The sequence below is a fragment of the Balaenoptera acutorostrata genome, chromosome 17, assembly GCF_949987535.1.
Source record: "Balaenoptera acutorostrata chromosome 17, mBalAcu1.1, whole genome shotgun sequence".
Taxonomy (NCBI): domain Eukaryota; kingdom Metazoa; phylum Chordata; class Mammalia; order Artiodactyla; family Balaenopteridae; genus Balaenoptera; species Balaenoptera acutorostrata.
This window is the reverse complement of record NC_080080.1, coordinates 1,352,709-1,378,219: the sequence shown is the minus strand read 5'-3', so window position 1 is coordinate 1,378,219 and position 25,511 is coordinate 1,352,709. Positions and strand designations below refer to the sequence as shown.

General features: G+C 52.5%; 1 protein-coding gene and 1 long non-coding RNA gene across 2 annotated transcripts; both read left to right on the top strand.

Annotated features, from left to right (window-relative positions):
* Positions 1-2,241: 2,241 nt before the first annotated feature.
* On the top strand, positions 2,242-5,038 carry LOC103008867 (uncharacterized). The gene is made up of 3 exons (XR_449720.3): positions 2,242-3,076; positions 4,452-4,484; positions 4,626-5,038. It is a non-coding gene; the product is annotated as an uncharacterized LOC103008867 (long non-coding RNA).
* A 15,380-nt stretch (positions 5,039-20,418) lies between these two features.
* Positions 20,419-21,986, top strand: LY6L (lymphocyte antigen 6 family member L). Its single transcript, XM_028169313.2, has 3 exons — positions 20,419-20,584; positions 20,739-20,855; positions 21,760-21,986. The coding sequence occupies exons 1-3, from the start codon at positions 20,419-20,421 to the stop codon at positions 21,984-21,986; spliced, it is 510 nt and encodes a 169-aa protein (XP_028025114.2).
* The last annotated feature ends 3,525 nt before the right edge of the window (positions 21,987-25,511 follow it).

Sequence of the window (25,511 nt, the reverse complement as noted above, 5' to 3'; positions counted from 1 at the left end):
GGAGGGGAAAGGAAAGCTTTTCTCGGGCTCCGCCCGGACTCTCGCTCCCCCTGGCATCTGCCCGGGCTGCAGGGAGGTGCCAGGCGCAGCACTGTTTGTCCCGGGCACACTCTGGCCGGGAGTCTGGACTCTAGTCTCAGTGCCCAGGGGCCGGAGTGATGCCTGCCATTTCTCTGTAGGCAAATTCAGCTCCGTCCGGTCTGGCCCCTGCCCCCTCGCCTGCCCCTCCCAGGCTGCTCGGTCTGCCGCCTGACCCAGCTGGCCTCCGGGACGAGGGGGTCCTGCCCAGGGTCTGCCCTCTCCCACAACACTCCTGTGATGCCCATGGCCCGGCCCGGGAGGGCCCTGCGCCCCCTCCTCCCCAGTCCTTGGCATCACCTTCATTGCCCCGCTCCTGCCCTCCTGTGACCCAGGACCCAACCTGCTGGCGGGGGCCCCTCGCAAAGGCTACCTCACGGCCCGGCCTGGGCTTGCCCTGCCGGAGCTTTCAGAGTCCCTCTGGTCCCCTGGCTCCCCCCGGTCTGGTGCCGTTGGCGGGGGGGGGGGGAGGTGCGGGCACCAGACCGTCCCCAGGGCTGGTGACAGAGCCACAGCACAGATGGGCCTCCCTTCTCTGAGCCCCACCCATGGGCGCTTTCTGGGACCCCTTGAATGGAAGGTTAATAACCTCAGCAGAGGGTGTATTCTGGGAGGACGGCTCCCTGGAGAAATCTGAGTGACACGATGAAGTCCTGGGAAGGAAAGCATTTAAGGTCGGAGTGGAAAGGGCAGGAGGAGCGCTGCTCTAGGTGCCCGAGCTGCTGGGATTCTGAGTTAGCCGGCGAGGCGCCGTCCCCTGGCGGCCGCGAGCGGAACACGGACGACGGGAGCGCCGAGGCCGCTCGGGGGGGCGTCTGCCCTCCGCCCTCAGCCCTTCCGTTTAGCCTCCGGGGCAGAGCAGGGCGGGGCTCTCCGCGGGCCCGGGGGGCGGGGTGGGCCCAGGCTGGGCGGAGCCTCCCCACCACGCCCCCCAGCCCCACCCCTTGCGGAGGTCGTCTTCTTACAGGTCACACTCAGCTTCCCAGCCTTCAGTCAGTCCGTCCATCCCGCTTTTGCCGAGGAAGACTGTCCTGGAGCAGCCCGCGGGGCTTCATCGTAATATTGAAGGAAAGTCTACCTCTTCTAACAGCTGGCCTCCTCCTGAGGGCTAGAGGGGACGCCAGGCTGAGGGTCCCCACCCCCCGTCCCTCCCCCAACCCTCAGCTCCTCTGCTGACAGCCCCCCTGCTGACAGCTCCCCCAGCCTGAGGACCCCCCCAGGGAACTGGAGAAGCCTGTGGGGACACAGGCAGCCAGAGGATCAGGCACCCGCTCCCAGCTCACCTGAGTCTGGGATTAGCCAGAAGATGTCCCTGAGCTCTGCCCCCCAGGCCCAGCTTTCACGAGATGCCCCGTCCACCCCTCTCTCTCTCTCTCTCACACACACACACACACACACACACACACACACACACACGGTCCCAGGGTCAGGACTTGGGACACTGATAGCACCCCAGGCCTGGACTGGAGGTGGGCAGGAGAGGGGCTCAGAGGCTGGAAGGGTGGGTTCCAGTGGCTCTCACCCTACTGAACCCAGGGGCATCTGGCTCCCTCCTCACATTAATGCCTGGGGTGGGGCTGGGGGGCAGGGAGGCAGCTCTTGGCGGCTCATGGGCACCCCGGCCGGTTCTGCCCAGAGGAGTGAGCAGAGTCTTGCCATCCTGAGGGTGTCACAGAGATGGGTTCACCCGCCGCTCCACCCCCGTCCCCCTCCCTGTTCCCACAGCTTCTGCTGCACTGGGCCTGAGACCCTCATAGCCTGGGGTCTGGAGCCGGTGAGGGTCAGACCAGCAACCCCGGGCTCCCAGTGACCCCAGCCTTTCCTGCAGGTCCTTGTAATTTGCATCCCTTCCCCCAGGATCACCAAGAGCGCCTGTCAGAGAAGGGGATGGAGGAGCTCCCGGCTCCGGGCCAGTCCCGAGGGGACTACAGCGTCCTGCCCCCCGAGGCTCTCCTTGCTGAGCCCCCTGCTGGGAACAGACCTCCCAGGTCCCCTCACTTGCTGGCGCCCGAGCTCCCCTGGGAAGGCGGCCTCGCTCTCCCTCCCGTGGTGTCTCAGATTTGTGACTCGGTTTCCTCAGTGGTCTACTCGTCCTCAGGCCCCAGCCCTCCTCCCCCGGGGCCTGGTGAGAGCTGTGGTCCCTGTGGGAGGGACGCTGTGGTCCCCAGCAGGGTGGACAGGCCAGGGATGACCCGGGCCACAGTGTGAGGGCAAGCCCCCAGCCCCGCCTCCACCCCGAGGATCCTCCTGTCCACAAAAAAGTAATCAACAGGCATTCTAAGAAAAGAGAATTTTAGTGGCGCCAACCTGAGGATTATAAGCCGGGAGACAGTCTTTCAGAAAACTCTGAGGACTCTTCCACCCGCTAAAGGTCAAGGCAAGGTTACATGTTTCTGAGACAAAGGGTTATACGCCAGATGGTGTATTATTGACAGTTTACACAATCCAGATCTACATGTACAAAACGAGTAGTGGGTCATGGTGTTACAGCAGGCAGGTAGCTAGATACGAGCAGGGGAAGGGGGGCACGGGCCAGATGGCAGGAAACCATACATCTTGTAAACAACGGTGGCCCTTCGACAGACAGAGAAAAGCAGGAACCTCTGGACTGACAGGAAACCACACATTTTGGGATGGCAAGTGCCCTGGAGACAGACAAAGAAAGATGAGAAGAGGCTGGAATCTCCAGAGTCCAAAAGTAACCTTTTGCTCATTATACTCTGATTACAATAAAATTAGCCTCCCAGATAAGAAATACCCATCGGGCACCGAAGCCATGACACTCATGATCAAGGCTAAATAAAGAAAAAATGCCTCCGCCTCTTGGGAAGGTGGAGCTGGGAAGAAAATCAGGGAATACGACCCCAAACCCCTCCCTCCCCAATGAATATTCCGCCCCTTCACTTCTGCACCCCACGTGAGCAGCTTGCCAAAGAAACTCCGCACAGCTACTCACGTGAGTCTGCCCGCTGTCGCACTGAGAGCGCGCTGTCGCTTCGTAAGTCCTCACTTTACTTTCTTGACCTCTGTGTCTCCTCTCTGAAATCTTTGTGTGAGTGTGAGTGAGACCTGTAACTTGTATTCACCATAGAAAGTGCACAAGGGAAGGGACTGTACAGATACAGTTAAAGTTCCTGATCAGTTGACTTTCCGTGACTCAGAAGGGAGCTGTCTTTGGTGGCCTCACGAGTCCTCTGAAGTGCCCCCAGCAGCACGGGCTCTCTGCTGGTGTGGCGCTGCCAGGAAATGAACTCTGCTGCTTTTTAAACTCATCACTCTGTGAGATTCCTATGTTGCTGAGTGTAGCAGTAGAGGATTCTTTTTCATTTCCATGTAGTGTTCTATTGTGTGCCCATGCCAGCATTTATGTATTTATTCTGCCCTTAATGGGCGTTAAGGTTGTTGACAGGTTTGATGCTCATGAATAATACAGCTCTAAACATTCGTGGGCATTTATCTTGGTGAACTTTTTTCTCTTGAGTACGTACCTGGGAGTGGAAATGCTGGGTCACAGGGTATGTGTATGTTTAATGTTGACTGAAAAAAAGCACAACCTAAAAGTTGAGAATCATGTTTTATTTGGCGGCCTTTCTGAGGACTTCAAGCCTGGGAGGCAGCCTCTCAGAATAGCTCTGAGTTTCTGCTCGGAAGAGGTCAGGGAGGAGTGAGGATATACAGAAGTTTTGCAGCAAAGACAGGTAGTCGGAGCATCAAAAGACTATTGGAGTTATTTGTTTGTTTTGTTTTAAGGGCCGATTTTATTTATTTATCTTTGGCCGCACCGCACAGCATGCAGGATCTTAATTCCCTGACCAGGGATCAAACCCATGCCCCCGACAGTGGAAGCCAGACTCCTAACCACTGGACCACCAGGGAATTCCCAATAGATTATTGTTAATTAAAGAAAACCAGACATCTCAAGTTAAGGAATGTAGCGCTTTTCTATGAATAGGAAGATGTAAGAGCCTGGGCTCATTGAAATCACTCCTTTGATAGGCATCTCAGCTTCTAGGGCCAGTATCCCGTTCTTTCCCATCATGAGTCCCCTCGGGTTGCACAAGCGGGGCAGCTGCGGCAGCTGAGGGCTTGGCAGTGGGCACCCTCCTCGTCTCCATCCTGCGTTCCCTCAGGGCTCACCTTCCGGGGGGCGGTGGTGGTTGATGGCTGCAACATCCTTTGGCTGCTGACATGGCAGCAACATTTTCCATCCACAGGAAAGCAGATTGTGCCAGTTTATACTGAGACTGGTAAAGTGTAAGCTCTCCAGCTGCTCCGCATCCTGCACAGCTCCGGGTTATTTTCAGTACTTGTTATACTAGCCATTCTTGTTTGGATTTCTTCCTCTCCAACTTTCCTATATTTTGTTTTCCTAGATTAACTGCACGATTGAGTATATGACATATTTGGTAAGTGTTCTACATGCACTTAAATATGGATTCACTTGTTTGGTATGATGTTCCATATATGTCCATTATGTTAATTGTTTGCAATCTTGTACAAATTTATGTATTCTAAGTGACGTTCTTGTCTGCTTGTTCTATTGTTAGGGAACCATTGACCAAAACTGCCCGCCTTGGCCAGGCATGATAATAACCACTTTCACACAAAAGGAGGTCCCAATAAGGAACACGATGCTGCCGCAGAAAACTAACCAGGAGAATTTGGGAGGGGCCAAAAGGAGAGGAGACGCCAGCCCATAATACATCCTGCCAACCTCCCAGAAACCCTCCGACTGGAATCCATCTTAACTCAGAGATGCACGCACCACCAGGAAGCACCCTGAGTCAGACCAAATATGGGCACAAGTAGGATAATTGGCCAGAGACAACCCAGAAAGTAACCCCATCACCATAAAACCCGAGACTGCGAGCCACGTGGCAGACCAGTCCTCCTGGGGCCCCTTACCATCCTGCTCTCCGCCCGGCGCCCCTTCCCAATAAAGTCTCTTGCTCTGTCAGCACGTATGTCTCCTCGGACAATTCATTTCTGAGCGTTAGACAAGAGCCCGCTCTGGGGCCCTGGAAGGGGTCCCCCTTCCTGCAACACTATCAGTTACTTAAAGGATTTATGTTAAAATATTTGTGTCACTGTAAATTTGCCTCAACTTTCACTTCTGCCGTATCTTGCTTAAACATTTTGAAGCTGTTACTAGTTGTATACAGAGGTAGGATTGACATATCTTTGTGTTATATTGACTTTTTATCACTATGAAATATCTTTTAGTAATATTTCTTGCCTTAAAGTATACTTTATATGGCATTAATAGGGTGAAACAAGATTTCTTTGGATTACTATCAGCATGATGTTTTTCCCACTCTTTTTCTTTTCAGCTATTCTGTGTCCTGATTTTTAAAGTCAGAGTTGTAACCAGTTTAGTGTTATTTTGTATCCAGTCTAAACAATTTTGCTTTTACTTTGGAATGTTAAGTCCATTTACATTTAACATGAGAACTAACATAGTTGGGTTAATGTAGTGCAGCCCTGACACTTGGTTCCTTTTTTTTTTTTTCTTTTTCTTTTTTTTTTTTTTATAAATTTATTTTATTTTATTTATCTATTTTTGGCTGCGTTGGGTCTTCGTTGCTGCACGTGGGCTTTCTCTAGTTGTGGCCAGCGGGGGCTACTCTTCGTTGCGGTGCGCAGGCTTTTCATTGCGGTGGCTTCTCTTGTTGCGGAGCATGGGCTCTAGGCGCGTGGGCTTCAGTAGTTGTGGCACGTGGGCTCAGCAGTTGTGGCTCGTGGGATCCAGAGCGCAGGCTCAGTAGTTGTGGCGCACGGGCTTAGTTGCTCTGTGGCATGTGGGATCTTCCCAGACCAGGGCTCGAACCCACGTCCCCTGCATTGGCAGGCGGATTCTTAACCACTGCACCACCAGGGAAGTCCCGGTTTCTCTTTTTCTAATGCAAGGGCCTGACCTCAGCTCTGCTTGCCAGGCATCCACTCCCAAATGACTCTCTAGAATAAACACATTGCCAGCCTCAGGACTAGGTAGGAGCCAGACATGCCCACCCCCAGGCTCCTTTGTTTTAGAGCTCTTAGTTGCTTTCTATAACTCACCATCCTGGGCTCTAGTTTTTCCTCTACCCATGCTTTAAATCCCCACTCTTCTGTTTTAAAGTCACCAATAAAGAGTGAGCCCACCAAACCCTAGGCCCCCACCCTCAACCTCATAAAAACAGAACCCCAGGCTAGTGCTAGCTCTCTCTCCCCAAGACCTCACATTGTGCCTCCAGGTATGCCTCAGGGTCTGTGATCAGCTCAGGTACAATTCTCTGATTGGTTGATGGTGAGGTAAGAGGGTGGTTAACATTATCAATCCTTAGGTGCTTGTAGGTCTGGGGCCTCATGATCATCAAGGAGTTTATTTCTTCCATTTGATGGTGGTTTTAGCATCCATAAAACAACTCAGGAAATGTGCATCAGATAATGTTATCTGGGTACTTCAGAGAGGAGCTACAGCAGAGGATATGGGAGGAGGGTCTGTCCCGGGAGGAGGGTCTGTCCCGAGAAGACCCCAGAGGGTCCTGCTCAGTTACACAGAGTTATCACTACTGCTTCTCTGCCCTTCTTCCTAGAGTTCCATGTTCCCATTTGTAATCATTTCACTTTACCTTGAAGAGCTTCCTTTTTTATTTCTTGTGGTTTGAGTCTGCTGGCAATGAATTATCGCAACTTGTGTATAAATCAAACTTTTTGTTTTCTGTATCTCTGAATAATATTTTTGGTTGGCACAGAATTCAGGGTTGCCAGACTTTGTCATTCATCACTTTCAAGATACAATTTCATTTTCTTCTGGCTTTTTTGTGAAAAGTCAGCTTTAGACCTTAATTGTTGTTGTTTTGTAGATACTGTGTCTCTTTCCCCTGGCTGCTAAGAGTATTGTTTTTTGGTTTTCAGCATTTTGATTGCAGTGTCACTAGCTGGGATGACATTCTTTGCATTTATCCTGCTTAGAGTTTTCTGCAATCCATGGATCTGTGAATTATCTTTCATGGATTTTGAACAATGTTATCTCTTCAAGTATTTATTTATTCCCTCTTTCTTCCCTGTGGTACTCCAATCTCATGTAAAGTTAGACCATTTGACTGAGTCTCACAGGTCCTTATGCTCCGATTAATTTTTTTCTATTGTTTTTATTCTCTCTAAGCTTCCCTTGGGCTATTTTATACTGTCCTGTCTCTACCTACGTTCATATCGTCTTCTGCTCCTAATTCATCCAAATGAGTTCTTAATTTCAGATATTTTATTTTTTAATTCCAGAATGCAATGGTTAATAGTATGTGTTAACTTGGCTGGGCCACAGTACTCCCATATGTGGTCAAACACTATTCTGGATGCTTCTGTGGGGATGTTTTTGGATGAGATTGCCATTTAAATTGGTGACATTTGCGTGAGGCAGACTGCTCTCCATAATATGGGTGGGTCTCATCTAATCAGCTGAAGGCCTGAATAGAACAAAAGACTGACCTCCTCCAAGCAAGAGGGAATTCTGCAACAGTCTTTGGACTTTAACTGCAGCATCAGCTCTCCGGCCTTCTGGCTGCAGGGGAGCAGAATTTGCCACCCTAAAATACGTCTCTTTGGCACATTCATTGTTTTCAGCTGGTTATTTTCTGAGAAAGAGCAGACATGGGAAGGGCTCTGACAACCAAGTAGGAGTTGACCTTTTGTAAGAAACATTTACATTTATAAGGGAAATCTCCATTTGGGATGACCAAATCTCTAGAAACTCTTATCATTGGAGAAGGCAATGACTTAAATCTGCCTCACAATCCTGGTCACCTGCCATAACTGACTCTCCCCACCTTCAACAACCTGTTTTGTCTTTAGCTGAGGATGTATTTAAGGTGAGGGCTGCGGCCCCTTTAGTGAGTTACTCAGTTTTCCTGGGTCTCTCCCATGTAGACATGTTGTTAAACTTCTGCGTGATTCTCTCCTGTTAATCTGTCTCATGTCAATTTCATCCTTAGACCAGCCAGAAGGGTAAAGGAAGACTTCTTCCCCCCCAGCACAGCCCATCCTGAAGATTTTGGCCCTGCAGCCAGTTCCTTAAAATAAATCTCTTTTTGTTTCTACACACATTCTATTGGTTGTAGAATCCTGGCCAATACAGAGAATATTTATTTGATTTGTTTCATAAAGTCCTATTCTCTGTCAAAACTCTCAGTTTTTAAAGTCTATTATTGAACATACTTGTCATACTTGTTATTTTAAAGTCCTCTTCTGCTAACTCCATTGTCTGGATCATCCGTTGGTCTGTGTCTGCGGCTTTTCTCCCCTATTGCTATTGGTCACCTTGGGGCCTTGTATAAATAAGAGCCAGAGGCCACGCATACCTCTGTAGTAGCGGGTCCCTCGTTTCCTCATTCACCAGGTCAACTCCATCACAAGCTGAGCTGGGTTGGGCTGGACCGTAGCAGCTTTAGGAAACTCATACCCCCTCCTGTCCCTCTCCTCCTAGGCTTCCGGTGGAGACTCGGGCAGGCCTGTCTCCTGGTCCTGGAAAGCGTGGCAGATGCCCTTCACGTCTGTGCGCCCTGCTTTTAAGCCTCCCACTCCCAACTGCTGCGGCCGCTTTAGACTCTGGCAAGTCTCTTCAGAGCAAGATCAGATGTGTGTTTGGAGCAGGCCTCTTTCCTCGGGTGGGAACTTGGCTCCTGAGAGCCGTGGGACTGCTGCGGACGTCACTCTTCCCTATACACGCCCCGCCCTGGGTACCACCGCCTGCATCCGGGACTCAGCGCGCATTCCGGTTTGGTTTCTCGTAGGTTTCGCTTTCCCGGAGCTGAGCGTGCTCGTCCCTCCTCCCTGGTTTGTGGATACAGTCCCGCTGGTGGTTGGCAAATCCCCAGGAAGGAAAGACAGGGCAGGCTGGCAGCGTCGACTCAGCTCGGGGGACTTCCCCACCTCTGGAAGCCAGTCCGGTTGGTCCTTGTCCCTCTCAGCTCCCCAACACGTTTACTTACGACACCTGCAACCTGCCTGTTTTTTTCTTCTTGGTCCAGTGGGAGCATGTGACCGCCAGTCTACTTCATCCTCGCAAATCCCGGACGCCCTCTGATGGCTACTGAATTTTATATGCTTACTTTGCATCCTGATTCATTACTGATTGTTTTCCAAATTTGTTGCTTTTATTCCTTATTCTCTAGGATTTCCAGGTATACTGCCGTATCATCTACAAATGGACCTGGTTTTACTTCTTTTTCCATTCTAAAGCCTCTAATTGTTTAATGTTTTCTAACTGTATCAGTGAATACTTCTGACTGAATTTCAAATAGTGATGGGAATGCTTTTCTTATAATGGGTATTTTTCTTCTAATGTAAGATGATAACTTTTTTAAAAAAATAAATGTTACATTTTATTTTGTTTATTTATTTATTTTTGGCTGTGTTGGGTCTTAGTTGCAGCATGTGGGATCTTAGTTCCCTGACCAGGGATGGAACCCAAGTCCCCTGCATTGGAAGGCAGATTCTTAACAACTGGACCAGCAGGGAAGTCCTGTAAGATGACAACTTTAAGAGATTATATTTCTCTTGAATATTTTTAATTAAGAAAGGATAGTTAGTCTATTCAAAGGTACTTCAAAGTCTATAGATTTACTCCTATGACATTTATTTTCATATCTATTAATAGGGTGAATTACATTAACAAATTCCCTGATATTTAACTATCACTGAATCCTAGGAATATATCCTACTTTGTCATACTGTATTATTTTCTTTTTTTTTTTTTTTTTTAATGAGGATCTTGAATCAGATGCGTATGTTTGATTGATTGATTGATTGATTGATTTTGGCTGTGTTGGGTCTTCGTTTCTGTGCGAGGGCTTTCTCCAGTTGTGGCAAGCGGGGGCCACTCTTCATCGCGATGCGCGGGCCTCTCACCGTCGCGGCCTCTCTCGTTGCGGAGCACAGGCTCCAGACGCGCAGGCTCAGCAGTTGTGGCTCACGGGCCCAGCCGCTCTGCGGCATGTGGGATCTTCCCAGGCCAGGGCTCGAACCCGTGTCCCCTGCATTAGCAGGCAGATTCTCAACCACTGCGCCACCAGGGAAGCCCTGTATTATTTTCTTAATGTGCTGTTGGATTATGTTTGTTAATATTTCTTTAAGATTTTTGCACTGATATATCTAAGAGATGTTGGTCTGTAATTTTCTTTTTACAATTTTTATTAGGTTGGTTATCAATATTATACTGGCTTCGTTAAAAGAATTTGGAAGTCTTCTCTTTTATGTTCTCAAACAATCTATGTGTCATTAGGAAAATCTGGTCTTTGAAGATTTTGTAGAATTTTTTGTGTGAAATCATCTGATCCTGGTTGTTTGTGCTGGGTTAGTTTCTTATTATGTTTCTTTATTTTCTACTGAAATTGATCTCTTTAAGCTTTCTCTCTCAACTGGGATAACTTTTGCTTAAGTGTATTTTCCTAGGTAGTTATCCCCTTCATCTGAGGTCCTGTATTTGTAGAAGGGTATATGAAATAGTCTGTTATCATTTAAAAATTTTTTCTCTCTTTCAATAATTACTTCACTCTTAGTATTTATTATTTGTATATTTGTACTGTCCCTCTTTTATTGATTGGGTTAGTTAGTTCCTCATCTAGTTCTTTTAATTTTTCAGAAAACCAAGCTTTTGCTTTATTAATCACATCCGGGTTTGTTCTCTGCACCATTTACTTCTGCTTCTAGCCTTATGATTTTCTTCTCCATGCTTTCTTCTGTTCGCTTTGGTTCCCCCCTCCAGTTTTTTTGAATTGGGAATTTGATTCATGTATTGTCATTTCTTTTCCTTGTTTACTAAAATCGAAGTTTAGGGCTTTAAAAACTTTTTTCTGTAGAACTGATGCTTGATTATACTCTTGACTATATATAAAATCCTTGGTTCAAACTTTATTTTCTTTATTTTTTAATATTTATTTATTTATTTGACTGCGCCGGGTCTTAGTTGTGGCATGTAGGATCTTTTAGTTGCAGCATGCAGGATCTTTAGTTGCGACATGAGGGATCTAGTTCCCTGACCAGGGATTGAACCCGGGCCCCCTGCATTGGGGGCCCACTGGACCACTTACCCACTGGACCACCAGGGAAGTCCCCAAACTTGAGGGTGATTTTTTTTTTTTTATCATTTCTGCTTCACTGCGTCTTGAGGAGTCTGATACCAACCTATTTTTTTCCCTTACATATATGTTGTGGGTTGTAGGCACTAAGGGACGCTTCTGTATCTTTTACATTTTTAAATATTATTTTTATTTTATTTATTTATTTTTGGCTGTGTTGGGTCTTCGTTGCTGCGCGCGGGCTTTCTCTAGTCGCGGCGAGTGGGGGCTACACTTTGTTGCCGTGTGCGGGCTTCTCATTACAGTGGCTTCTCTTGTTGCGGAGCACAGACTCTAGGCACGCGGACTTCAGTAGTTGTGGCACGTGGGCTTCAGCAGTTGTGGCATGTGGGCTCAGTAGTTGTGGCTTGCGGGCTCTAGAGCACAGGCTCAGTAGTTGTGGCGCACAGGCTTAGTTGCTCTGCGGTGTGTGCGATCTTCCCTGACCAGGGCTCGAACCCGTGTCCCCTGCATTGGCAGGCAGATTCTCAATCCCTGTGCCAGCAGGGAAGCCCTGTGTCGTTTGCATTTTCTACTAGCATAGTCTTAGCGCTCACCATTCTAGGTCGTTTTTCCAGGAACAGGTGAGCCCTTTTAGTTCGGATTTAGGTTGCTTTGTCCTCTTGTTTGCCTGCCTTCCTGCTTCAGTGCCTCTGCTACAGCTTCTGACTTAGCGATCTCAAATGCCTGCTCCCTTGGAACTTTGTGAGACTTTATTTCTAAGCTGGTCTTTACGTTTTCCTCCATTTGTTTCCTCACTTTCATCGTTTTTCATCTCATGTCTTCTTTTTATTGCCTACTGTTGTTTTGAGGTTCTGAACTTCTGATGCAAGGTGTTCCTTCATATTTTCAAATGTTTTGACTCAGGCATGAGAGATTTATTCTGCTTCCTGGTTCGTTTTCTGAGACATTTTTCAAGAGAAGTTTTATTCTCGTTTTAATTCTCCCTGCAGTGTCTTCCTACAGATGGGTGCGCAGTAGGACGCGGCCTCCTGGCGCGAGGCCGCCCTCTTCCGGCTGCGCGATGAAGTGCAGCTGTTCCTGCGTCCGTGGTCTGGTGGTGGGAGGGGTGGGTGCCTGCCAACATCAGGAGTCTCTCTGGTTGCTGCAGCACTTAATTTCCCCTTCTTCCTTCCTTCTTTCCATTTGCCGCCAAGCCTGCAGGGGTTTCGCCCCTCCTACTGGTCTGCTTCCCAAGAAAGGATGCATCTCCCATTGCCCCTGCATCCCTGCATCTTCTCAAGCCCATCACCTGTAGCCAGGCCGCTGGCCAGCAGCTCTCAGTCTGGCTCCCAGCATCCCCACGAGGGGAGCTGGACCTTCTCTTTCTGAGGATGGCTTTTGTCCAGCCCATCACTCTCAGACCCTTGGTTCCTTTCTCCCGTTTCCGTCCGCTCTCTCCAGCGATACCCACGCTGCCCAGCAGGTGCCCCAGGTCCAAAGACGGCTCTGCCAGAAGTTTGTGTTCGTTTTTCTACATGAAAGTAAATGACATCTGTGGTCTCTCCATCTCCTATGCATGCTGAGGTCATGAGGAGCGTGGGGTCTTGTTCCCTTGCTCTGTTGATCTGAATTCCTTTTCTTGCTAGAAAGAGTAAATAGAGTTGGATGTAGGCAGCTGAAATGATCCTAGGGCCAGAATTCAGTGGGGTTTTTAAAACTTAAGATTCCAAATTTATTATTGCAAATATATAGAAATACAATTGGTTTTAATCTTATAACCAATGACCCTTCTAAATTCATGGATTAATTCCAATATTTTCTCTGTACATTATGTTCTAAACTCAAAATCACATGATGTCCAAATGATAAGAAGTTGATTTCTCATCTTTTTAAAAAATCTTTATTTATTTATATTTTTGGCTGCATCGGGGCTTAGTTGCATGGGATCTTTGCTGCGGCATGCAGGATCTTTTCGTTGGGGCACACAGGCTTCTCTCTAGTTGTGGCTTGCATGCTCTGTAGTTGCACACACGGGCTTAGTTGCCCTGCGGCATGTGGGATCTTAGTTCCCAGACCAGAAATCGAATCCACGTACCCTGCATTGGAAGGTGGATTCTTAACCACTGGACCACCAGGGAAGTCCCTGATTTCTCATCTAAAATGATGATCCCCTTGTTTCTCTATCCAGGACAGAGTGAGTAGAAGGGGTGATAACAAGGGGGGAAGTGTTCAAGAGTTCACCATAAAGATGATGCAAGTTAGAGCCGGTTTTATAGTGACCTTTATCAGATTAGAAAGATCCCTTCTATTCTTAGTTTGCTGAGAGAGTTGTAATCACAAATTGTGTTGACTTTAACAAATAATTTTCTGTATATATTGGATTATATAGTATGTTTTCCTTTTTGTGGGCCATTGGTGATTTTCCAATATTATGTTTAAGATATGTTTTCATTAATTTTTTGTGGGATATTGCTCTGGAATGTTCACTTTTTGTAATACCTTATCCATTTTTGTTAAAAAATCAAGACTATGCTAGCTTCTTAAAATTAATTAGGAAGTGTTCATTTCTTTCTTTCCTCTGAAAGAAGCTTGGAAGATTGATATTATCTTTTCTTTGAATGTTTGGAAGAATTAACCAGTGAGAGCATCTAAATCTAGAATTTTCATTTGCAGAAAGTTTCTTTTAAATCAGCTTTTTGAGGTATTATTTGTAAAAAGTAAAATTTATGATTAAGTATAGTTTCATGAGTTTTGAAAAACTGTTTTGGCTGTTTTAACTGCTTTGCATTTTCATATAAGTTTTTGAGTGACCTTATTAACCTCTTCACAAATGCCAGCTGGTGGGTTGATTGAGATTACATGGAATATATAGGTCAGTTTGGGGAGACTATAAATAATATTGTCTTCCAATCCATGAACATGCTATATCTCTCCATACATTTAAGTCTTCTTTAATTCCTTTGGCACATTTTTTAAAATATTTATTTATTTATTTAATGTTGGCTGTGCTGGGTCTTAGTTGCGGCACGTGGGATCTTCATTGAGGCACGCGGGATCTTTCGTTATGGCGCTCGGTCTCTGTTGTGGCGCTTGGGCTTCTCTCTAGTTGCAGCATGTGGGTTTTCTCTCTCTAGTTGTGGTGTTCGGGCTCAGTAGTTGTGGTGCTCGGGCTTAGTTGCTCCACGGCATGTGGAATCTTCCCGGACCAGGGATCGAACCCGTGTCCCCTGCATTGGAAGGCGGATTCTTTACCACTGGACCACCAGGGAAGTCCCAGTATGTCACATTTTTGATGATACTCTAAATGACATTGATTTTTCATTTTTTTGTAATTTAATTTAAATTTTTTTAATTGAGATAAGGTAGATTCACATAGAGCTTTAAGAAGTCATGGAGAGATCTGCGTACACTCTACCCAGTGTGTACTAATAGTTACCGTTTGCAAATGGATTGGAAGACTCGGTACTTTGGGGGTTTATTATTCTCCCCAAACTGATCATATATTCCATGTAATCCCAACCAAGCTTCCCTAGAGCCCTCAGAGAGAACACGGCCCTGTCTGCTGTTTAGTATCGGACCTCTAGTGTCCAGAACAGTGAAATCATAAATTTCTTTTGTTTTAAGTCATCCAAATTTGTGGAACTTTGTTACAGCAGGCCTAGGAAACATATACCTCTGTTGGTGTAAAGTATGTCCCTTTGTCTGCGGTGATGTCATACAAGGCTCCACGGAGTAAATCACTCTGCGAGTTCTCAGATAATGCTGCTGATCGAGGCACTTGGGGCGAAAACACCAGATCCATTCCTGATCTCTGTAACAATCCCAGCAGGGTGAAAAATCACACCCTGCAGTGTAGAAATGGCACAAAAGGGTCAGCCCCCCCCAGGAGGCTGGTTGGTCTCAGGAGGGACGGAGCCGGACGGAGGGCTCCGTCCCTCCTGCTGAGATGTGTCGGCTTCAGCGTCAGCAGCGGCCAGACCTGGCTCGGCAGGGCACCCGCGCTCCCAGACCCAGGCGCGCCCCCGTCCCTGCCTCCACTGCTCCACTCCTGAGCCCACCGGCAGAGCTGGCCCCCGGACGGCACGGCTCCACAACCAGGCCGGGATGTGGTCGTCATCGCGTCAGCCTGCGGTACCAGGGAACCTGTGACGGGGCTGTGGAGGTGGCAGCTGCAGGGAGCAAAACCCCTGGGGCAAATCAACGGGCAGCAAGCAGAGACCTGCCAGCCAGTTTTCAGACCTGGAACCCTGGGCCCCCAGAAGAAAGCAACTGCCACACACACATTACAGGTGGTGACCCCGCCCTTCCTGAAAGGTGCCCACAGCTTTAACTCGGGACTGTACCCTAGGCACGGGGACACCCGGACGTTTCAAGAGCTGTGAGATGCAGGATGTGAGCGGACGGTCATGCCCAGAGGCCTGAGCATCGTGCCCGACGTCCCCCGTTAGAGCAGCAGAGCGGGTGCTCCAGGAGCTCCAGGAGCTGTGGAGGAGTCAGAAGAGGTGATTAAACAAGAGCCACCGTGGAGGCACCGGAGCTGCTGCCCATCACTTCCTGCGACAGTGTGACAGCAGCCAACGCAGAAGGAAACGACAGCACAACACGTTCCACTTCCTCCCTGATCTCACTGCTGAGGCTTCTGCATTTTTCCGACCCACAGGTGGGGAGAGAGGGGGGTTTGGGGCGGAGGGCAAGGCGTGGGAGAGTGCTGAGGGCTGAGCAGGGGGAAGCATCCGGAGGACCCCTGGGCTGGCCTGCAGGTGGGCCAAGAGCACAGCCAGAGGGCGTGAATCCTTGCTGGCAGCGCCCTGAGTCGGGTGTGGGGGGCACTTCTCCCACGAGGCTGGCAGGGAGCCCACGCCTCAGCTGCACCCCAATTTTTCAGGATCTGAGTGAGAATCACAGGCTCCTGTCTGGATCCGAATGGGTGGGACTCTGAGGGGTGGGGCCCAGAGCCAGGTAAGGGGTCTGAGGCAGTGGTGGACCGAGGCCACCATCAAGGTCGCTCCCAGCGCAATGGATGACGGGGCCTGGAGGGTGGGAATTGGGGGTCTCAGCTGGTTCCAAGCCAGGGAGGAAGGCCTCCAAGCACAGTCGCACTCAGTCGCCCTGTGGCGGAAGGTGACACAGGACCCGGGGGCTCCTCGCGCCCCAGGATGGGGCCACGCTGTGCAGCCTGGGATGCAAACCCAGTGCTGTTATCAGGCAACTGAGCTCGGGAACCCCGAGGGCATGTAGGGCCTGGATGGTGTGGCCTGGGTCAGTGGGACACACAGGGCCACCCCTGGGGAGCCTGTCAATGCAGCCGGGACCCAGCAGACCCACTGGACCGGGCAAGAAGCCCCTCAGGATCGGCCTCCGCCGGCTCTGGAGCCTGTCCGGCGTGGCTGGCAGTGGCAGCGCCTAGCAGGCCAGCTTTGTCCTGCTGCTTCCGCACTTCCGGACGGCAGGCTGTCCACGCACAGGCCCGGGCAGGGGTGGGGTCTGGATTTCCAGGGGCCATCCTTGGGGGCAGGGGATCAGGAGGTGACAGGCAGTGCACCTGCTTGCTCCGGGATGGAGGACAGAGTCCAGTGGGCAAGTGGGCAGTCTCGTGGGTAACAAAAACGTTCATCAAGAGCAGAACTGATTTTATCCGAAGGCCCCGTCCTCACAGGGGGCCAATCTGAGGCTGGCCAGTGGCCCAATCACAGGCCAGGAGTCAGGAAGGCTTGCTTCCCTCCCCAGGACACCCCCATCCCCAGAATGACCCTAACTGCAGCCGTTGTGTCAGCGCCATGACAGTAGGGATTCACAGGGACGGAAGGGGCCCACCCACCGCCAGGCTCGGGTAAATGTCCGGGTCGTGGTGGCCTGGTCTTGGTGCTGGGGATTTCAGGCACAGGCCTGTGGTCACCGAGGGACATGGGGTCCCCTCGCCCCCAGTCGTGTCTGTTTCTGGAAGCCCAGAGGACCATCAGGGCCCCCTGCCCGTCCCCAGCCCACAGCTCCTTGTGAAAACAGCGGGCTTTGTCTGCTGGGGGAGCTGGGGTGACTAGTGACCAAGGTAATTTATGATCCGACAGAGAATTCGAGAACAGCCCCTGTCCCCACCCCTCCTGCCGCCCCAGGCTGACCCCAGGCCCCGCCCTGTCTGCCTCTGAGTCTCCTCCCGCCTCTCCTCCCAGCCTCTCCCAGCACCCAGGACCGAATGAGATCAGAAAGGAGGCCAGGAGGGCATCTGGACATTTAGCGACCACTGCCCACTGTGCCCCCTGACACCCCTAGTCCAGTGCCAGAGAAACAGGGTCACCTTTGAGGATGGCCCATTCCTGCCCACAGGGGCTGACATCGGGGAGACCCGCCGTGGCCGGGACCGTGTGCCTTCGGCCCCGCTCCAGGTGGGGCTTCTCTCCCACAGAGTCCTCCCGCCGCCCGCCCCACGCCCACCCGGGCTGCTTCATCACGCCCACATCCAACAGCACCATGCGATTTGGGGTTTTCGAATTTTTCACAGATTCACATTCAACTCCATTACGGCATGAAATGACACATGAACAAACGCACAACGTAAGCCCAGATCCTCCCCCCGGGCATCTCCAGTTCCATCCCTTCTGTGCCCACCTCCAAGCCGGGCCCATGCCCGGGCAGAGGCTGGACAGCAGGGAGGGCTGGAGTGGCACCCAATAAAGGGAGGCTCTGGGTGCACCAGCACCAAGGCGGAGGCTGCACCTGGCCAGGCATGGTCCCTAGGACATGCCAGGCAAGAGGGGCCGGGGGACAGTCCTGCTGGTTGGACCACTGGGTGACCTGGAGGGAAATGACCCCAACCAGCTGCACACCCTCCTTCATAGCCAGCACTTCCTCACCCTGTGGCAACGGGAAGCTGGGCCTGCAGGGCGTGCCGAGGCCCCCAGAGGCCCGGTGGCTGCGAGTGGAGGCGACCGGCAGCAGTCACCCGGGGGCCAGAGGCAGCCCGTCCAATTGCCCTTTGCCTACTAGTCGCCCCTTTTATCCTTCGGCCCGTTCTCCTCCTGCGAGGCCCCTGGGGGCAGGGTCACCCACTGCAAGTCCAGATCCAGGGCTCACACCCTGCCTGCTCCTCAGGGGAGCTCAAAAGGGCGTGATCAAGGAAATAAAGGCAGGAAGGGAAAAAAAAAGAAAGAACCTGGGGAAAGATGCTGGCAGGACATGGCGTGAAAAACTGTGAAGCCACCTGACACGCAGGTGCGGGCACCTGGGCATGGGCGCTGCCTTTAGGGGGCAGCCTTGGGAGGCAGGGGTCCCTGCGGGTCAGAAAAGAGGGCAGCCTTTCCTGCCCACACCTGGACTCACGCAGGGCCCTTAGACCTGCCCGGTCTCCAGGTGAGGTTGTGGCTGGGGTGATGGTGCCTCCAGAGGGGACGGGGTCCCACTCCGGACCACCGCCCCTGCCCTCAGTGGACTCTGTGCTGCTTCATCTGTGCCGTGTTGTTTGGTGACAACGATTCTTTGCTTGACCAAACTTTAGTCAGGCTCCCAAACCTTCTCCTGGGCCCATCTGGGCACTTGCTTGTAAAATCCAGTTTTAACAAGAACTCCCCCCAACTCAGTATCCGATGGGGTTCCATCCCCCCCCCACCCCCCAGGTGAGGACTGAGCACCGGCCCTGCCTTCAGGGAGAGCCTGGCAGGTTTGTTTAGCCAGAATCCCCCTACCCTTGAGGGGTAGTGTTTTTCCATCCATTGACCACACCGGCTCCTTGGCTGTAAATCCCCACTGCCTCTGCTGTATTAGGAGTTGCCCCCAATCTCTCCCTGCAGGACCCCATCACAGTGGTCCCTGCGCCGGTCTCAAGAGCCCCGCTAAGATTATTCAGTCTTACTGAGCTTTAACAAGTGTCATGGAATTTTCTTTCTTTAACACTGGTTCTGGTGAGGACAGGTTCCTGGGAACCCCGGGGCCGATGGAGAGTGGTTCAGTTCACTAGGTGCTGAAAAACAAGAATAAAGGACAGGACAAAGGGAAGAACTTGCAGGGGACTGCGAAGGTGACCTGGGTGGGAAGCAGGTGGGGTCTGGTCTGCACCGTGATGGGAAGAGCTGACCTCCACACTCTGTGTCCAGGTCTCCGCCAGGCAGGGGGAGATTTTGGAAAAGAAGCTTGATGGGGCCCAAGCACAACTAAACTACCTGACAGACCCAGTGGGCCCATCACAGGGACAGCCAAGGGGCCCAAGAGACTCAGGTGCGGGAGGAGGATGCCCTGGCCGGAGCTGAGGACACGTGCTTCGCCTGGCGCCTGGCGAGAGGGAAGGAGCTGAGGGGCGTCTGGCTGAAGGCCCTGCCTGCTGCTCGGGCTGACTCAGGCTACAGCCCCGCGGAGCACTGACAAGGGGGGACAGAGCTGGGGGACCCGTGGAAACAGCATCTCTGCAGCCTTGTTCCAGGAGCTCCTGACGCTCTCCTCCCTTCTCCTGGGGTCCCAGACCCCGCCTCACACAGGGAGTCACGAGAAAGAAAGAAAAGATTCAAGCCTGTCATCTGACCCCTTCTTGCTGCTCTCCGGACTGCCTGTCCTGCCCCTCCTTCCCCCTCCTTCCCCTCCCCTTCTCCTCCTCCTCCTCTCCTTTCTCTCCCTCCCCCTTCTCCCCCTCCTCCTCCTCCCCCTCCTCCTCCTCCCCTTTCTCCCCTTTCCCCTCCCTCCCCCACTTGCCCTTGACACTTAATTTCCCTGTTTCCTGCTCTGGGCCTGGCTCTTGATGCTTTCCCTCTGGACGGCCCTGCACTTTATCTCTGATTGCCCAACCGGCCTCCTGTCCTCCAGCCCCAATGATCCCTCCTCCCCCTTGAAGCCCTCCATCTCTCTCCTCCACCTCCAACACCAGACCACTTGCCACCACACCTGTGGGGAGTTTCAGCTCTCCTGAGCCTCTGAGGCAGGGACTCAGTGTGGTCCTGTGTCCCCAGGGTGTGAACCGGGCCCTGTTCCGCAGGGGTTTGTTACAGGAAAAGAGGGACGCATCAGAGCTGGCGCGGGGTGGAGGCTGGCGGAGGGGATGAACCCACAGGGGAGACGCGCTCCCTACCCGTCTTCTCTGCTCCAGCAGGAAGCGGCCATCCTCACGGACCCCAGGAGACCCTCCCACGAGCCCGAGCTGTGAGCAGGGGCTGACAGGCCTCCACAGCCGGCCCCTCCTTCAGCTGCCTCTCCTCGAAGGGCCCCGCGCCCTGAAGCAGGGGAGGGAAGGTTCAGGAGAAGGCGTCCGGCTGGGAGAGGGGTGCCGCGAGAACCAGGATCTGAGTGGCCTCGAATGAGGAGGGTCCAGGGCGGAGAGACCGAGGGGATGGGCGGGGGCGACGGGGACGGTCCGGACAAAGCCTCCTTCTCTGCTCCACCGCCCCCTCCCGCCCCCCTGCAGGCTGAGCCGTCTGGCGTCATGGGGGAGCCGGTTCTAGTCCTGTGGGCTCTACTGGCGTCTTTGGGCTGTGCTGGCGGAGCCACAGAACCAGGTAAGGGCAGCCCTCTGGGCTGCGGGGGCTGCGGGGGGCTGCGGGGGCTGCGGGGGCTGCGGGGCGCGGCGGGCGCATCTCTCGGCAGCGGAAGGCCTTTGCGCCCCGGGCAGGTGCGCAGCGCGCTCCAGCGCCGCCTGGTGCTGCCCCGCAGGTGAGAACCTGAGCTGTTACCAGTGCTTCAAAGCCACGAGCCGGGAGTTTTGCGCGCCCGCCGCGTGCGCCTCCACCGACCGGGTCTGCGTCTCCCACGCGGTGACCATCACCCTGAGTGAGTACCTGGCCAGCGCGGAAGGGGCCTGTCGGGGACTCTGCGCTGGATCTTTTGGGGTCTCTGCGGGGAGCTGAGGAAGGCTCCCTTCAGGGGCCTCCTCGCCGGCGCCGACCTTTGCCTGATGGCGCCGACCTTTGCCTGATCCCCGTCCTGAGCACGCGGAAGAAGGAGGCAGCTGCTCAAGGTTGAGCCCTGGGGACTTCCGGAGGAGGCTGGCCGTCTCTTTCCTTCTTTTCGGTTACCCTAAACCAAGTGCCACTGAGCAGCCTGTGATATGATGTAATGCAATGCATACAATTGTCATATAATAAATATAATAAGGTTCAGTGTAGTGAGATACCATGCACACAATAGATACAGCAAAACAAACACAACACAGCACAGCACGACACAAGGAAGGTGGACGCCACCCAAGAATATCTCTTCTTCTATAGCTTGGGTTGTTTTGAGTGTCCTGCTTCCCTCCGGTGCTTCGTTCAGAGGTCTCTGCGCGTCTCTAAGTGAAGGAGGGAGGGGGTGGACGGGAGCCCAGGACGGGTGCAGCAGGTCCTCTGGTCACCATCGCTTTTCTCTCTGCTCTGCTTCCCCCGTCTCCCCGGGACTCCCAGGGCCCTGGCTACCCGGCTGTCCAGGCCACGTGTGGTTTCAGGGAAGAGCCCCGACCAGGGCCAGCAGTCCTGAACCCTGTCTTTGCTGTGACCTTGAGGGTGACCCTGGGCAGCTGTGCTCCCACTGCTGTGTAGGGCCTGGCCTGTGAAAGGGTCAGGAGAAGGTATCTGGTAGATGTTTCGGGACCAACATTCTCTGACCTTGAGGTTTGGTTCCGGCCTTCCCTGCCCACAGGAAAGCACCCTTCCCAAGGCTCTTCCTCTTCCTGAACGCTGTCTCCTCTTTTCTGCAGGATTACGGGTGGGGATTTTGCTCAGCAAGCACTGTGCTCCGAGGTGTCCCAACGCCAACATGAAGTCTGAATGGTCGTCGGGCCCCGGGATGCTGGGCAAGATCGTCAGGCAGTGCTGTTCCAGATCTCTCTGCAACAGGGCGCCCGCCCCGCAGGAGGGTCCCTGGGCCCTTCCAAGGGGGTTCCTGCTCCAGGCGGGCCTTGGCCTCCTCTGGGTCCTGCTGTGAGCACCTTCCGCTCGGCCCCAAAGCCCATGCTGTCCTCCCACCTCTCTCCTGCCCCCATCGCTCTCAAGACCGTGGGTGGGACGTTCACCCCTGAGACGGTAGGAGGTGTCATCACCTCGCCCTGGGCCGCCGCCTCTCCTGTCCCCAGCAGGGGCCCTTCGCTCACCCAGCCTGGGATTGTAGCCCCGCTCCGTGGGGGTCAGGGAAGGGGGCATGTAATGGGCATTTCTCAGTTTGGGGTAACAGCCCCTGCCCTGAACAGAAGCTCCAGGCCCCTGTGTTGGGCAAGAAGAGCCCGGCAAGGCCAGAGGGTAGCTCAGCCCTGGCTCTGGCTCTGACTAGCTCTGTGGTCTTGGCCCCTCCACGTCCGCTGTTCTGGCCACCTCTGTCCCTGGCCCAGGCAGAGTCCTGCAGTGGGACCACGACCTTCACTCCTTCCAGAGACAATAAAGTCGTTGCTTGACCACACCCCCTCTTGCTTCTTCCTCGTCTCTACCCACTGGGCCCAGACTACAGCCCTCTGGCCTGCTCTCCCCCGACTCTGTGGTTGTGCGCTGTCCATGGTTGGAATGGTGGACAAAACTGTCCAGCTGGGCTACAGCCAACCAAGCTGGGGACAGGACCAGCACTGGGCAAGCAGCAGTCACAGGCTCAGGGTCGGGTCCTCGGGAGGGCCAGCTGGCCAATGGTGGGGTAGAGGGTCGGAGTCTGGGGCACAGGACAGGGGTCAGTGGTGCCTGCCTAGGAGAGTGGGGTGGAGAGATGCTGGGAGGGGACGGCTGGGCGGCGGGGTGGATGGGACCCATGTTTGGTGCACAGCGGGGCTGGATAGAGTAGGGGCTGATGGAAGGCCTGGAGGTGCCCAGGATGGCCCCATGCCTGGCTTGGGGGAGGGTCACCCAGGAGAGGGGCACAGGGGAGGAGCAGGTTGGGACAAGTGGAACTGATGACAAGCTCATAGACACATCCAGGGGAACATCCAGGGAGACATCCTGGAGGACGGGGAGGTAGAGGACAGCGGCCAAGAATCTGTGGGTGGGGGCAGCGTCACCAGGCAGCAGGTCCCCAGAACCCAGAAGAACGCTGGGTCCACACACCTGTTCCCCAGTCCTGGTTCCTCAGGCTTACCCCACCCCGGAGTCTGCACACCTCCCCCCTCCAAGGTCTGCACACCCCCCTGCCCAGGGTCTGCACCCCCCAGGGTCTGCCCAGCTCTGGTTCCTTACACCTGCCTCCCCCATCGCACACCTGACCCCAATCTCCAACTCCTGGTCGTTTCCCCCGTGGACCAGGATGGGCCTGGCTGCGCCTCGTGCTCTAGGGCCTTCATGCATTCCCAGTCCTGGGCTAGGCTCCGCTCTGTGCCGAGGAGACCAATGGAGTGGCCAGGTGCTCTGGATGAGAGTCCCAGAATGCCCAGCTTAAAGTGGGACCTCACTCCCCTTCAACGCAGTTGTGAATTTTCAAGCTGAATTTAAACCCCTAGGCTGGCCAAGCAGGCTGGTCACCATCTACTGCTTCCAACTACCCACACGAGGTTCCTGGCCCATTGAGGCATCAGGAATCTCCAACTTCCTGAGTCGAGGCCAGTCCACAAGGCCAGTGCAGAGGGGAAACAATCACCCGGTAGGGCCGTGGTCTTCTCTCCAAGCTGCCTTCTCCTAGGAAATACGTGTATGTGATCCGGGTCAGGGGCCACCACACCCTGTCTCCCCACGACTGCTGTACTAGCCACTCCCTGCTTCCCTCTCCATGAACATGACCACCTTTGGAGCTGGGCATCCTGGTCCCACCTCTGGACAGGGGACCCAGGATTGGAGGCCCTTCTGGGAAGCCTCTCGGCTAGAAATCAGAAACTTTGCTGAATGAATGGAGAAATGAGTAAAGAGTGAGTGAAGGAAAGATGAAGATGATTGACAACCGAATGAGAAAGGTATTCTTGAGAAGTGAATAGATGCTTCATGAGGGCTGAGCGCGTGAGGTGAGGAGAAGATGGAGCCCGACCTCAGCCGTTCAGCTTCCCCAAGTCCCTCTGACCTAAGACAATGGCGGGTCACATCCTTCCTGGGCACCACGGCCCTCCCCCATTCCCCAGGGCCCTGAGCAACACGTGGCCGCCACGGAGCAACCCAAAGCTGGTCTGAGCCGGCCTCAGGACCACCAACGTGCGGGCACTGCTATAGCCATCATTAGTTTCAGGATTTTTGCCGTGGATTCTTTGGAGACTAGGTTCTTTTTCACAGTCTCTGCTGGGAAGCTCAGATCCGGCTACAACCTGCGCTCCAGCAGGCTTCCAGCTTCGTGCTGACACTCAGATGTACCCAATCCCGTCTCCATCCTGGCCACGCCTTGCCTTTCCTTTCTTCTACCCCACCTCCTTCAAAATTATTTGAGTTTCTGATTCTCCTAGTTTGTACTACCTTAACTCTTTTAACTATAAAATGGATTTGGTGAGTCAACGTGCATGATTTCCCCATCCCTTGACCTCTGTTCACTGGCTCTGCCTGCAGGGTACCCCCTGTGCTCGTCCTGCTGTGGGTCCTGATTCCACGGATGGAGGCTGGGTGTCTCCCCAGACGGCCCACGTGAGGGCAGGGCGCTCAGGAGGCACCGCAGGACAGCCCGATGGCAGCGTGTGTTGGGATTGTGAAGACGTAGAAGGGAAAGCCAGCAGTGAGGGCGTACCAGATGCTGCTTCCACTCCCCTTGCCCTAAAAAAGAGACCCAAGTCTGCCACGTCTGTGGTACAGAGTCGTGAGTCAGGTCGTGTGTGAACTCCACACGCAGCAGAGTCCAGAACGGCCTGTGTTCTCCCGCAGGTTCTGTTCCCCCGCCTCCACCCCACCCCCGAGGGTACAAGTACCCCCGCCCAAGGTCTGCTCAACCTTGAACGGAGCCATCCGGTACTCTCATTTTGTTCCAAATGTCCAGATTTTTATCACTGAACAATAAATTACCCCATAGACAATGTTCTCTGTCCATAAGCATTTAAATTAAACATCTATAACAAAGCAGATACACTTTTAAATCCCAAATATTTCTAAACTAAATTATTACACTTTGATTAGTTCATCTGTTGAACAAGGAATTATAATAGGAATTTTTTTAATTCCTTGATCTGAACAGTAATAAAATCAGGACAAACATTTATTTTAAAAAGAAAACGGCACTGTAAGGAAAATGGATAGGTTAGATCCTTATGTTACAAAAGAAGAGGGGCTGAAACATCAATAAACCATGTGTTTAAATCTAGAACCTGGAGAAAGAAAAACAAATTAAACCCCCCAAAAAACCAAAAAACAAAATTAAGCCAGAAATGTGACTTAGTGAAATAGGAAATCAAAATAAAATACAGAAGATCTACAAAGCCAACAGACTAACAAGATGGTGACATTGGCAAGATTGAAAATGGGAAGAAAGAGGAAATACAAATAAATGACAAAAATGGATGAAAGGGCCACATAATGCTAATCACCCATTCACGCAAAATTCTAGCAAAGGGACATGTTAACAATGAAAGCAGTC